General features: G+C 39.0%; 2 protein-coding genes across 2 annotated transcripts in view; one reads left to right on the plus strand and one right to left on the minus strand.

Moving 5' to 3' along the window:
- The window catches only part of LOC125483393 (RING finger protein 17-like), a 103,264-nt gene that overhangs the window by 34,269 nt on the left and 53,345 nt on the right, over nt 1-15,650 (minus strand). Inside the window, exons 2-3 of the mRNA XM_048598435.1 lie at nt 5,664-5,832; nt 702-821 (exon numbers count right to left, since the gene is read on the minus strand). Coding sequence (XP_048454392.1) covers nt 702-821; nt 5,664-5,813 — 270 coding nt within the window. The 5' untranslated portion in view covers nt 5,814-5,832. The remainder of the gene's footprint in view (nt 1-701; nt 822-5,663; nt 5,833-15,650) is intronic.
- Nucleotides 14,105-15,650, plus strand: part of LOC109935651 (RING finger protein 17) — a 50,787-nt gene continuing 49,241 nt past the window's right edge. The window contains exon 1 of the mRNA XM_048597939.1: nt 14,105-14,118. Within this exon, the coding sequence (XP_048453896.1) occupies nt 14,105-14,118 (14 nt within the window). The remainder of the gene's footprint in view (nt 14,119-15,650) is intronic.

Raw genomic sequence — 15,650 nt, forward strand, 5'->3', positions numbered from 1 at the left:
CCAGTGAAGTAATTGAGGCTTCCTCATTGAACGTTTTTATAGCTAAGAGAGAGAATTCTCTGAACAGTAAGGGAATTAAAGGTAATGGCGAGAGGGTGGGTAAGTGGAGCCAAGGCTATGAGAAGATCAGCCATTATCGTTTTGGATGGTGGAGAATGCTCGAAGGGCCAGATGGCGTACTCCTGCTTATAGTTCTTATATCATGAAGTGCTTCAGATATTCAGGTTCTAAAATTGTTGAACTCGATATGGAGTCCTGAAATCAACCCATTTTCACCTACTCTCAGTCCCCATTATCAGCTTTTTTCTTCTTTCTTCCTAGTGTATCTCCTTGTCAAACTGTCTCTCTCTCTCTCCATCTATTCTCTCACTTCCTTCCACCCCCACTCACCATGTTTTAGCATAAATATTACCTCTTCCCATCTACTCATCTCTGAAAGGTCACTGGACTCAAAATTATTAACTATTTTCCCTCAAAGATGCTGCCAAACCTGTGGAGTTTCTCCCACAATTTCTGTTCCAGTTTCTGCCCAAACAGTGCTCAACATGGAGCTGTGGCAGCAAGTCTTTTGGGCACCAATATTTTCAAAAACAGGATCATTCCTCTGGAACAAAACAAGGTTTACAGGAACATACAACTTTTATACTCAATTCCATTTTATCCAAATACACAGTACATCTATTGCAACATTAAACACTTACAGGTTCCACTCCAAAAAGCTGAAATGGAAGGCAAAGCTCTGGAATATCAGGATACATTAGCACTGGATAAACATGGCATTGAGGAATTGTTTCAGTATATCCACGGTCAACGTACTGCACCTAGCACCAATATAATGAATAAATTAATATACTCATCACAAAATTAAAGACTAAACTCTGGATACTGTAATTCAAACATTCCTAGTTATTTCAAGTTATTTCTATATTCTCCAGAATTTTATCTTAGAAAAGAAAGTGTTCACAAAATATGGGAGTAGATACATTTGTTGAACTACAGACAAATGGTAAATCAGTCAATATTGTATGCATCAACTATTGAAAATTGGGAAATATTGCACAAAGAATTAGATGGCTACAATTTCATAGAAAGATAATAGGTGTGAAATGTGAAGTAGAGAAGGGCAAAAAAAAAGGCACACCATTTTTACAGCGCGAAGTTTACGTATTGTTACTGCAACATAACAAACTCTTTTCAAAGAAGGATATTCAGTTACAATACACTACCAAAAGGTACAATTAACTGAAAAGCAGGAAGAGGACGACAAAGTGGTGCAAAATGGTTATGTCACAAGTAGCCACAGAAGTTTGAAAGTACAGAAACAGTTATGGGAGAAGCAAGCAGGAAGGGCTGTCAAAGGATATTGTAACTATCCAATAAAAAAAAGAAAAACTGCCCAATAGATCCAATTCCAGTAGAAACAGGATAAATCTAATCTGGAGTATCATCTCAGGATGCTCCCAATCACTAAAGTCATCAACAGCACCAGGAAGCAACATTCACCAATACTCTTTGCAGTTTCTGCCAGAACTACTGGAGAGAGGTATGAGTAACCTCTGCTGCACAGCAAGGCAGCACTTGACGATAATACCCACTAAGCAGACATAGCAAAATCAAAATCAATGACAGTCAAAGTAAAATCTTCCAAAGGTCGCAGAAAAATGCCCTCAGCTAGCCATTTATAGTTGGTTTAACCACAACTTCCCTCCTCTCGCAAGTGGAACTATTTGACAATAATTCCAATAATCAACTCAATTCATATTCCAATAATTAAGCAGCCCATTCCATATTAAATAAAGAATTGGATGATAGCAAAGCTTGAGTCAACATAGAACATTACACTGACCAATACAAACAAAAGAAAGCCTCATTAGACTCAATGGTGCCACTGAGTCCCCCTCAATCAATGTCTTCAGGACTCTCACTACATCAATAAAGGGTAGGGCAGAGACTGAACTAGATTAAAATGAGGCCATCCACCATCGACACAGTTGAAGTGGTGTTATGGAATACTCCCCACTTCCCAAATTCTTGCAGCTGCAAGAAATGCAACACAATTTATGACAGCTGTCTGGTCAACAGGTCTCAGATCACATACATAACCAGTACAGAACAGAAAACCTACAGGATGCATCATTCAGTAAATTATGAGATAGCAAGAACTGCAGATGCTAGAGTCAGAGATAACAAAGTGTGGAGCTGGAGGAACACAGCAGGCGAGGCAGCATTAGAGGAGCAGTAAAGTTGACGTTTTGGGTCAAAGTTAATAGGACCCTTCTTCAGAAAATACAGTAAATTATGTTACTTTAATAGAATACCCACTTTTTCTTTCATGGAATGGTGAGCATCACTGGCAAGGCTAGTATGTTGCCCTATCTGAACTGCTCTTAAACAGATTAGTTTCCCAGGTCATTTCAGAGTCAAGCATTCTGCTGAAAGTCTTGAGTTACATGCAGGCCAGACCAATAAGGATGGCAGATTTCCTTCCTTAAAAGGACATTAGTGAAGCAGGTGGGTTTTTGCATCATTGATAGGTCTCATGATTGGAATTACTGAGACTAGCTTTAAAAAAAAAAATCCATAAAGCTGGAATTGAAAGTCTGTCAACTGTCATGACGTGATTTGAACATGTCCCCTTGGCATTTGCCCAGGCCGCTGCATTACTAATCCAGCAACATCACCACTATGCCACTGTCACTCAAATAATGCAAAGGATGAGAGCTACAATCTCATGGGATCATCACCTCCAAGTCATACTCCATCTTGACTTGGACAGACCAAAGTTTCTAGAATGTTAATGTCTGGCCAATTAGACTGTTAAAAGGTATGTTAAGGTTAACAGAATACTTTGAATATAAATTGAGTACATAAAAAGGTAGCAACTGACACAAGGTATTGACAAGAGGCCTTGGACTGAGCAATTTGCTCTCTCCGCAAAGAACAGTTGCGTGTCTTGCTTTCTAACTCTCAACCAGTTTGGAACCTATTAACATGGAATTCCCTACCTATCATTAATGAAGCTTTATTGCCACAAGAACTGTAGCAGCACATCTTAGAACTACTTTACAACAGACATTAAATGCAGACAGATCGAGAACTCATTAAATACAAAGTGGTGTGCATGAGGGACTATAGACTAGCATTGGGAAAAAAAAACGAAGGAGAAAAGAATGCCCTGGGTTTGGGATCACGTTTAAGAGTCTGAAAGGATCAGTAAGGATGTCCAATAGTCGGTATTTTAGTGTCTGGCAGTATGTTTTAGGTGGACAGGCTGCATTAGTGGAAAGCCAGCCATTCTCCCCACAAAATGTTCGAAGTCATTTTCAAATCCAGTTCCTTGGACTGAAGTGGGAACTGTTTCTTTGTTGCTTAAAGCTAGGCTTTCAACCTAGTAGCTACCTATGCATAGACGTGAATGAAATGACCACATAATATCTCACAAACACGAAGACCAAACGGGTGACAGGTTGGCTCAGTGTTAGCACTTGCTGCCTCACAACACCAGGGACCCGGGGTTCAAGTCCAGCTTCAGGAGACTATCGTGTGGAGTTTGCACATTCTCCCTGTGTCTGCATGGGTTTCCTTCAAGTCCTCCAATTTCCTTCCACAGTCCAAACACGTGCAGGCTAAGTGGATTAGCTATGGAATATGCAGGGCTACAGGGACTGGGTAGAGGGGTGGGTCTGGGTGGGACACTTCCGAGAGTCGGTGTACACCTGTTGGGCTAAATGGCCTGCTTCTACACTGTAGGGATTCTATGAATCCCCACACTCTAATACAGAAAAGAAAGATTCCCCATGTATGCACATGACACAAACCAGTTTCCCAAGTTAGGTGCCATTCCAGAGTCAAAAACATGCAACTTCCCAAAACAGCTATTAGCTTTGACTCTTTAAAATCGTGGGTATGTAACTCATTACATTTTCTCTCCAAGCGATGGATTTTAGCCTTCTGTAAATACAAAAAGCAAGGAATCTTTAGACACCTAAAACACAAAAGGCAACACGGCATTCTAATTTACAAAAAAAACTGATATCTCTCTTCACACAAAATGTTACCCTTCATCCCATCAATTGTCAAAGCTGAGAAAATCGCACAGCTCTTTAAAATTCATGAGGACTGGTAAAATCTATAAAGAGAAAGCAATTTTTCAATCTTCAAGTGGTTAAACTGAAAGTTTGTCAAATAGTGTATACGAAATGTTAAGAATCTTGTGAATCATATAAAGCAGGTCAAATGAGCTTTAAGAATTTAAGTACTAGGTGTACACTGAGTTTTGAGTATGTGAGAAACAAAAAGACCAGAACTTGACAATTAATAATGGCATTGGATACCACAAATATTCTTTTGCAGTATCCAAAATAAGTATTAATTCCTCATAATTAAGTATGATCATTTTTAAGCTGCTAACCAGTGAGATATTTGATTACATAGCATGAAATTAAAAAATTAACTCTCCCAAAGTGAACAAAATGGTCAGTCTTTTGTGCAACCTTCCTCATTGTTATGAAATTTAACTGGCTTAGCATGCATATACAAATAAGCCAAAATAGGGGCACAGTTCTTCCTGTAAGCCTTCTAATTCAAAATACTAGTGTATTCATTTACCTTCAAAAAGGTAGAGACTGTGCTCACAGCTTTCTGTTTAGGCTAACCAATTCCATAGGTTTGGGTTTGTAAAAATGGAACTCAGTGAATCCAAATGTTTAGCATTAATGAGTTCTAGCTGTTTTAAGAAGTTGCTGTTAGCAGACAACTTGACAAGTTGATAAAAGGATTCAGGAAATCAGGTTAGTAATCATTTATTTCGTGTGTATACAGGGAAAGCTAAACTTAACACCATTAAATATAAAATTAAGTTCTGGTGGGTTTCAATCATCTGCAAGCTTTATGCAAATCATTACAACATACATATTACATTATTTACTGTTTTCTGACAGTTTTTCATGGGCATTACCTGTATTTTACCAGAAGAGCAGGAAAGTTGATGTTTTGGGTCGGGACCCTTCTTCAAAAATGGGCTGGTAGCCACTCATAGCAAGTTTCTGAACTCGAGGAAATTGTATGAATATTCATGCACAATGTAACCCAATAAAGCATCTTTAACATAGTAAAGAATGAAAAGCGTTTTACAGGAGCATCAAACAGAATTCAGCACCAAATCACATAAGGATATTAGGGTAGATGACCAGAATCTTTGCAAAAAAAGCAGGTTTAATGATCTTAAAAAGGAAAGGGTAAGGAGACAGTGTGCTTTAGGGAGGGAATTCTAAAGGAAAGGGCTTTGGCATCTGAAGACAGCTTCTGGTGAAAAGCATTAAAACTGCGTCCTGACGAAGGGTCACCGGACCTGAAATGTTAACTCTGTTTTTCCCTTTACAGATGCTGCCAGACCTGCTGAGCTTCTCCAGCAACATTGTTTGTGTACATAAATGACTGGATTAGAAAAATTCCTCAAATCTTTTATATGATCAATTCCTACTAAACCCTAGCAGCATTTATTTAGGAACACATCACAACTGCAAAGTATTGACACTTCGCTAACGTATAATCCAGGGTTGCACAGATAGAAAACAACTCCAAACATTAAACTGAGTTTTGTACACCACTTTCCATTTCCAGAATTCTAGATAAGTTATACACTTATACCTTAAGTATCTTACCTTAACGGATCCCCCAATCACTTCCAAAATTTTTGCTCTGTACCACAGTGTATCAGAACCTTTAACAACGCAGCCTTCACTTTTGCTATAGCAGTACGGTTTCAGTAACGGTAGACCTTTAAAACTGGTCTGAAAAGCACTGGTCAACATGGCAAATCGCTCTTCTGTACTCAAAACATTAAAATGCAACAGTTAGGAGCAGTTATTGTCTTGTAAAATTTTAAAAATAGACAAATTTCATGAATTGTGGCAAAAACATTTAAATATTGTAAATCATGCTGCAATTATTGGTACATGTCAACATACTATCAAGACAACACCTAATTCTTGAACCACCTAATATTTAAGAGTGCATAAGAAGGTTATTAATCTAATCCTTTTTATTAAAATAAAGTGCTTTTTCAATGCATTGCATACTTGCAGCAATTCAATGTGAGCACAACTTAAGATTTTTTTTTAAGCTGATGATCCCTTCTATCTTGACAGTTCAATCAAATATTATCATATAGGGGATCTCTAAGAGCATCGCCCTTCAGTGGGTATTTTTAAATCTACTCTTAACATTTCAATTCTATACTCCGAGACTAACAACCCAACATAGAAGCAATTTCCAAAAAGCTTAACTCATGGCTTTGTGGAAGTCTAGACCTACATAGTTCTATGGTCTGCTCTTTTAACTTTACCCTTCGATCAGTGTCCTGGGTCAGAAACCACTGAAGGCAGAGGTAGTCTTCAAATCAGAACAAGAGGAGATTTTTTTAAAAACAGTGAACAGATGCAGGACAACCTGACTAACAAGGGCAACAAATCGGTGACATTCTAGATCCCAGCATTTCAATGTCAAGTGCCTACAGTCAACTGATTTGGAGCGAGGAATGCAAACATTGAATCTTTGAACCAGTATTGTGGATTAAACTAAGAATGTGGACTTTTCACTTACAAATTCCATTGTTAAGCAAATATAACCCGAGGGACTTTATATAGGCAGCCTTTTGTCCATAGCCCAGGAGTAAGGAACAATCCAGTGTCAGTAAATCCCCAAATAGAAACAGACAGAAGCAAATATTTAGGCAAATTGATAAATGCAGATATAATAGGGTAATAATTGTAGGAAATTCCAATATTCCTCATATTAACTCGTATAAAATCAGTGTGAAGGGCAAAGGGGCCACAATTCTTAAAAATGCATTTAAGAGAACATTTAGCTAATACACAGCAAGACCAGCAGGAGGGTTAGTGCTGCATTTGGTTGAAGCCATGAAGCCAAGCAGACAGAAAGGACAAAGAGAGAACTTTGCTGGTAGAGATCGTTATTTTAAGACACAAAGCACAGAAGAACGACATTTAGCCAGTCATTATTGAATCTGAGCGTATTCAACTAGTCCCATTCCCTTTAACTCCTCACAGGAATTTTGTAAATTCTCTTCAGGCATTTGCCCACTTCCTGTTTGTTTTAATCTCCACAGAGGCCAGAGGCCAGTAATGTTTAGAGAGATTCAACCCTCCAGTTACTAGCTGAAAGAATGACAAAATTTCACATTTAAACATTTTATTGTAACAAATGACTAAAAGTGATCCTTCCTTTTTTGTTTAAAAAGAAGTTGCCTACAAAAGAAAATTCCCCTTTTATATTTATCAGACAGACATCACTTGCCACAGAAGTACAGTCATACAGCAAGAGATCCAGTTAGTCACTTTCCAACTAGCTCATTTTTCTCCATTTTGTTAATTATTAACTTAGCAATCAGCTTGAGGTGCTTTCCTCAGTTTTCTCTGACAGATTCTAGATACATCAACCACCAGTAAAGTTTGTTATGGCGATTCTTTTATCCCAGCTATGACAAATATCCTAGAACCTTTAGATATGTGTAGGAAGGGCCTGATGATGCAGTTGCTGTGCCCCTACCTCAGAGCCAGAAGCCCTGGGCTCAATTCCCACCTGAAGCATGTGTGTAATAAGATGCCCAAATGAGTTGATTCAAAACTATGATGACTACAGGATACAGCTCTGATTCGAGATAGCTATTATACCTGGATAGGAAAGAGAGACTAACAAAAGGTCTTCTCTTGGCTGACCACGCAGTAATCCTGCCCAGTGTTATTCATTGTATTTGTGGGGAAGCTGTAACCTCATCTCAAAAATGGCTTCTCTGCACTCTTCCCAATGGCAACACAAAACACCTTAATAAAAACTGAAAGAACTGTGGAACAAAAACAAAGTTGCTGGAAAAGCTCAGCAAGTCTGGCAGCATCGGTGAAGGAAGAAACAGAGTCAACGTTTCAGGTCCAGTGACCCTGCCTCAGAATTTTTATTTAGTACTAAACAAAACACCTTAAACCTTGCTCCTGATAGAAGTGCTGATTAAATATTCTTGATTTCAACTCCATTTCATTTTGCGTGTTAATGGACAGTTTTTTTAAAAAACAGAACTGTTGGCAACCAGATGCTCAGAACATCTTTCTGGGACTTTGGGAGACTTGGAGAGACTTGGAGTTAACCCACTACGAACAAAGACAGCTGCCATTTTCTCCAAGCATAAATACTTTTCATCTTCCCAATAAAACAATCCAAGACTTCCTTTTATCTCCAACAATTGAGCCAAAAATTTACTGTCAGGCATTGTTCAGAACAGGTCACATAATGCCCATTCTTTAAAAAAAATTTCATGACAATCCAAAACAAACTTATAAACAAGATAACTAATACAAATCTGCCATCACTCCATACTCAGGAAATTAATATTACATCTTAACCACTTGGTGAATTAGAAAGGTTTCCTTTTGCAACCAACAGATCTTTCGGCTATCACCTTAAATTTGTCTCTTTTGGTCATCAGTCCTTGTGTAGGAAAGGACAGTTTATCCCCATCTATTGGTTAAACCCTGAGGGTGTTTGGAGACCTCTATCCAACCTTCTGTGAAAGGGAACATCCTAACTTCATTAATCTATGCACATACCAGATAGTTCCGCTATAACAAGTGTCTTGTTAGCACAAACTTTGCTGTACAGGTAGTGCGATTTTCCACAGCTGAAGGTCACACAAGCACACAACTATCATGTTACAGGAGAACTACCTGTAACTGTAGTTGCTCATTACAGAACAATTTTGATAAATCTGTTCTGCACCATCTTTCTAATGTCTTCACATTCTTCAAGTATGTGTCTGGAATCGGACAATACTTCATTTGAGGTCAGAGTTTTGTTGATATTCACTACAACACCACTACTTTTGCATTCTATGCCTCCATTTATACAGCCCAGGATCCAGTTTGTCGTCTTAACTGCTTTCTCAAGCTGCCCTACTAACCAATAAATTTATGCACATTGAGCCCAAGGTCTTTACTCTTCTGCACAAACTTCAGTGTTTTACATTTTACTTAATATGGAATTTCCTCAATTTTCCTACCAAAACAAATCACTGTGTTGAATTTATCATCTTGCTCAATTTTCTTATTCTACCAGCTTATGTCCTCTTAAAGCCAATATTTTAAAAGCTCATAATACTTTCAAACTGTCTTCCTCAAATTTTACCCTCCTCTAAATAGTTAGACTTTGATTCCAAATTGCTCCCGGACCTTTTCCGTAGCTGACCTAAACTTTATGGTACAAAAAAAAAACCATCCAAACTTTCCCTTATTGACATTTAATTCACTTGTCCCAATTCATTCCCTTGAAATCGGTGAAATATTTGAAACACTGGGCTAAAACAGATTTAAGAGGAGGTATTAATAGGCTAGTTGTACTTGAAGTCACTAAGTCATCAGGATCAGATTGATTGCATCCAGGGAAACTTAAAGGGGTAGAAATTGCAGAGGCACTTGCTATAATCCTCCAAACTTCCAAGTGGACTGGAGAATTGCAAATGTTACACCTGTGTTCAAAGAATGTGTAATGATAACCTAGCAACTATAGATCAGTCAGTTTAGACTCTGCTGAGAAAGCTTTTAGAAAGCATAACATCAAGACAAAATTAACAAGGAATTGGGACAAGACAATTGTTTCAATTAAGGGAATAGTTTAGGGTAGGAATGCAAAAGGAGCAAGAGCAATCTGGAGTAAAAATAACTAACTGGAAGCAGATCAGTGGGGTAAGAATAGATCAGATGCAGTAAAAACTTAGCCAAATTGCTAGATAACCATTAGAGTAGGGGCCTATAATCCTTTCAAAGCTAGGTTTTCCCACTCATTAAAGCAATAATGCCCATTCCCTATCTCCTTGAACTTTGCTTCTCAATTTCTCCAAAGGAGCTGGTTTTCTATTAAAAACTGAAGGTGCCTCATAGCACACAAATTATTGGATTCATTTCCAGGAAAGCAATGATACAACCAATGGGGCAGCACGGTGGCTCAGTGGTTAGCACTGCTACCTCAGTGCCAGGGACCTGGGTTCAATTCCAGCCATGGGTGACCGTGCGGAGTTTGCACACTCTCCCAGTGTCTGCGTGGGTTTCCTCCGGGTACTCCAGTTTCCTCCAACAGTCCAAAGAGGTGCAGGTTAGGTGGATTAGTCATACTAAATTGCCCACAGTGCCCAGGGATGTTTAGGTTAGGTGGGTTGGACAAGGTAAATGCAGGGATAGGGTAGGGGGCCAAGTCTGGGTGGGACGCTCTTCGGAGGGTTGGTGTGGACCTGTTGGGTCGAATGGCCTGTTTTCACACCGCAGGGAATCTATAAGTCAACCCCTCTCTATCCAGAGTGGCCAAATAGTCCAAAATCTTCTAGTATTACGTATTCCCAACAGCCGTGGTTGATGTGGCGTACTTGAGCTGTCAGAAGGCATCTGATAAAGTGCTAAGAACAAGCCGAGTTGGAGGGAAGCCTGGTTGGTCAGCTTGCTGTTAGCAATGTCTCTCACTTTCCAAAACCCCTTACAATCGGTTCAATGAAAACTACTTGGTCTTTTGAAAGAGCATTTAAAATAACATCAAGATTGTATATCCTGTGCAAGACTTCAGAGAATCATGTGTGATTAGTGGCTTGGTCACATATGCCAGAACATCAAAATACCTTGGAAAACCTTGCACTCACCTTTCTGCTTCCAAGAATAACCCACTGGTTTTCTTGAAATAGAAAATATCATTTTAACCAATTGCAAATTGCATTTAATTACGGAGAAATGCACTTTTTAAATTTCCCTAATGCGTGAATGTATCATGTTTGCATGTGTATATTGTGGATAATTGGAGGGATACGTATTTACACCTGAGAAATTGACAACTGGAGAACGGAGGAAGAGACTGGTGTGATTAATAATAGAAAATGAAATATCAGAAAAGAATATGCCAAGATGAAAAGGGCTGGGTGGCTGCATAACATCAGAAACTGGACAGAGGAACGAATGACAGCAAACAAAATGACAATGATTAGAGACATATGCTTACGGTCCCTTGTGAACTATGATTACTAATAAATGGATGGAAGGAATAATTCACATTCTAGCTTTTCTGAGGTGATAGCCAAAATGCATCACTGATGTCACACAGAGCAGCTTCAACTCTCAGCTGGTCTTTACTATACTTAGTAATGTTTGATATCGATGCTGCTGCCAAGTGTTCCATTACTTAGAGTTTATATCTATTGTCCGAAGAACAGACATTCATCCAAACTAAAGACGAGTTTGCAGAAAATAATAACACACAAGTAATAACACTGGCTCGTATTAGGGAAATCCTAGCAGATTTCAGTGTTAGATACCATCATGGGTTTACTCTTCTAATTCTTTCCCCCATCTTAGGGGTAACAAAGTAAAAAAAGTGTTTCCAGTCATAGATATCTATGCAGTAGGTTTGGAAACAATTTGTTACTCTCCCTAATTTCCCTTATTCTATGGGAAGGCATCTTGTCATTTGATTATCAGGGTACGTACACAGAAACTAACTGCATGGTGAATCAGAAGTAGTACTCTAGTTTGAAGCCCAATGTCACAATTTTCATCATTCTTGGTTTCAACACGTTTTAGGTAACCCGTTACAAGTTTAATAAGTCTTGTGCTGCGCAATATCCAACAACAAAATTCTGTGAAGACATGGTGGTTGATTTAACCGTCGCACACTCTCATCACAGAGAGCAACAGGTGTGCTAGAATTGACCTCCTTTAAAGCTTAAGATTTTGCCATCTGAACCACAAAGCTCCTGGGACATACTGCAGGTTTAGAAAATAGGCCAGATTGTAGTAACTTCTTTAAATATTTTATTAACCTGTTATTTTCTGAGCTTTCTACCAAATCTCTTGTATTTAAAAATCACTTCTTTTGTAGGTAGAACAGATGTTGAGAAGTGGACAGTGTAATTTTTTTTATATAATGGTACTCAAAAGAAATTAGTGCAAATGATGTCCAAACAGTGGTAAGCATTAAACCACTAAGATTTTTACATCTACTTGAAATAAACAAAAGTCTGCATTTTTTAAAATTCTGCTGATTAGATAAAAACTTGAGTGATTTTGTTTTTTTAAATCTATATACAAACATTATAGAAGAGATGACACAAACTTAAAACTTCATGACAAAACTCACTAGTGAGAATGAAGTCCGACCTGATCTGCTTTGGAAGTAGACAGCAATATAATATAGATCACCTCAATTACTGTACAATGTAGATAATTATTTAGGTATGTTCTCAGAGTCATATAGAGTACTACAGCACAGAAAAAAACCCTTCATCCTAACATGTCCATCAATCAAGTATATCTACTCAGGTCCTGTTTCCAGGCACTTAGCCTTGAACACAACAGCTTTTCAAGTGCTCCTCTAAATACTATTTAAATGTTGTAATGTTTCCTGCCTCTACCTCTTTCAGGCAGTCAGTTCCAAATTCCTACTACTCTCTGGATGAAGAGAGATTCTCCTTAAATACCCTCTAAACCTTCTGCCCCTTACCTTAAAGCTATAGCGGCTGTAACTGACCCCTTTTCCTATTGACCCAATCTAAACCCCTCAATTCTGCAGACCTCAATCTGGTGTCTCCCCTTGACCTTCTCTGCTGCAAGGAAAATAACCCTAACCCATGTAGTCTCTTTTCAAAGTTGAAGCACTCCAGCCCCAGGCAACATCCTAATGAACTTTCTCTCACCCTCTCTAATGCAATCACATTCTTCTTACAATGTGGTGACTATGACCACACAGAGTATTCCCACCGTGGTCTATCATCCTCTCCAGCACCATCATAACCACGCACCTTAAGCATCCTATCCTACCTGCACTGTTGCCTTCAAGGATCTATGTTTATGCAAAACAAGGGTCTGCTGATCCTCAGTTCTACCCAGGTTCCTACCATTTATCATGCACTCCCTTGCTTTGTTGGTCCTCCCAAAATGCATCAGTCACACTTTTCAGGCTTAAATTTCATTGCTACTGTTCTGCCCATCTTACCAGCTTTTCTATATGGTCATGGAGTCTAAAGCATTTTTCCTCATTTTGTACCAGACCAGAAAAATGTATTTTATTTTCTCTTTGCTGTTGAGAAAAAGTGTATGTGCTTACATGCATGTACTGGAGATATTTAGAGGGATAAGCATTTATATATTACTGGATGTGTGTTAAGCAAATATTGCACCTTCACTGAATAAGTTTTATTTTAATTGTTTATTAAAGAAAGCTAGTCTTTTGTTATTGATAAGGTATTAAATTCGCCAACTGGAAAAACATTTTTAAATGTTGCAACCTATCGAGAACGGAGACAAAAGCAACAATGCATTCCTCCAGCCTTGGCCAGATCATGCATTGGTTAAGCTAAAACAGGATATATTCTTCTATTAGATTATGCTAGAATTGCACAAAACACTAATTAGACTAGGGTTAATTAGAGCACCATGTACAGTTCTTGTCACTACATGAAAGGAAAGATATCATCATGGTAGAGAGGATACAAAAGGAGATTTTCGAAGATATTGCCCGGGATTAAGAGTTTCAGCTATGAAGAAATAGTACATAGGCTTGGGTTGATATTTTTTGGACCAGAGGAGGCGGAGAAGTGATGGTAAATGTATAAAATTATTAGGCCAAGAGAGAGCAAATAGGAAGGATTCATTTCACTTAGCAGAAATCATTAGCCAGGGCATAAAGTTAAAGTAATTGACAGAAGGATTCCAGCTAGAGATGTTGGGAGTGTAAAAACAGTGTGAGATGGGCATTTGTAACTCACCAACCAGAAGGGAACTAGGACAGGAAAACACCATGGTATTTTAAAAAATATTTGGAAGTACAGTAACCTACAGTGCTACAGACCAAATGCACTAAAAGTGGGATTAGGTGACATAGCCCTTTCTTGAAATGAAATAGACATTGTGGGTCAGATAGCTGTAAATTTATGGATCACAACTGACCGATGTAACATGCTGAATTTAATGTGGAGTTCAACTCAACCTACTAACTTCTAAAGGACAGGTATGAGTGATCTCATATCCTAAAGGTCTGCCTAACCGGATTCCAAGCCGGTAACATGATTAATGTGATGTAATTGTGCTATTGTCAAAGGAACTGAGCAGGCCAAAAGCTGGAAAAAAGGTGCTTTAGGTAAGAATAAGTAGTAAATTAATAAAGATTAAAATAGTTAAATTTGTAACAAAAGCACCATATAGCACTTAGAAAAAGAGAATGCGACAAGGATGACATTATGTTAATTCCAAGAAGTAGTGAACTTAGAACAATCTATGAGAGACAATAAAAACAACTTAAAAGACAGGTTTGGCCTCTGACAGCTAGCCAAATGTTGAACCTCGAGAAAGCAGGTTCAGCATGTCCACAGCTGATCACCTGGATAGCAAGCACTGAGCGGGATACAAGGAACTGTGCCCCAACAGGTCATGCTAGCTAGATCAGGACAAGACAAGCTGACAAACTACGTGGGGGCCAGAAGAAGAAAATCGGCAAGCATAGGGAAACTTGCACCTCTTAAGGAGTGACAGGAAACAGAAGAGAATGCCACAATTGTGGAAAGGTGGGACACTAAGACGGATTGCAGAGCTTGCAGAAAACACCAGGGAATGAGGTAGCTGGGACGTGAAAAGGGTCATAATGAAGTAGGGGGATTAATGCCATGAAATGGCAAAAACTCAGGGTGCAGACAGGGAAAGATGCACTTCCAGAGCAGAAACAACATCCATATCTCTAACCGGTCAGCCTCACCACGAAAAGGTCGAGTCTGTCCTGAATAGTCATGCCCAAGGGTATATACTGAGTGAGGAAACCATGTATAGACCTATGTAGGAAGAAAATCAGGGAAGGTATCTGGAGGATAACAGATCAATCTCAATAAATCTAAACCACTGGGGACACCTTTCTCTAGTAGGTTCTATCAGTCAGAATGCTTTACAGGCAATTTGAGGCATCTCAAAACCATCGAGATCTCTCAAGACTAAACGGGAAAATCTATTAGTGGGGAGACCTAAACAAGGGAGGTGTTGGACGTAGATTGGCTGCCTGCTCACTGCATGGCAGTGAACCTGGCTGATGGCTATCCCAAGGAAGCAGTGATGGACGAATTAGGGATCCTAGCGACCACTCACATTGGGAGGCAGAACGCACAACTGCTATAAAATCATATGACCTATAGGAACCTTTGACCAAGGTACTGGAATTGAACCAAATGCAAACAGGACTGGGAAGTGCAGATGGATGGAGAAGCTAATTTCAAACCTCAAAGACAGCCAACCCAAAGGAATCAGAGAAGGACTTAGACTGGAGTAAAATCATTGGTAGAACAGAGTGTGCTGCACCCTTCTGCAAATGTAAATTCACTCGATGGGTTCTGCTAAATGACTGAACTATTGACAGCGGAGTATGAACATCTGAGCCTGTGCCCACTGTAACAGCAGTGGCTGATCTAACAGCAGCTATACACAGGGATGCAAAGGTATTGGATATCTACCAACAGGATCTGGCCCATAGTGTGAGGAAAGAAGATCATTACAAGTTTGCATTCATCTTTAAGGGTCAACAGTAAATGTGTATGCCCAAAGGGTTCCATAAAAGTCCCTTCATATTCC

Source organism: Rhincodon typus, chromosome 6, assembly GCF_021869965.1.
Source record: "Rhincodon typus isolate 14 chromosome 6, sRhiTyp1.1, whole genome shotgun sequence".
Taxonomy (NCBI): domain Eukaryota; kingdom Metazoa; phylum Chordata; class Chondrichthyes; order Orectolobiformes; family Rhincodontidae; genus Rhincodon; species Rhincodon typus.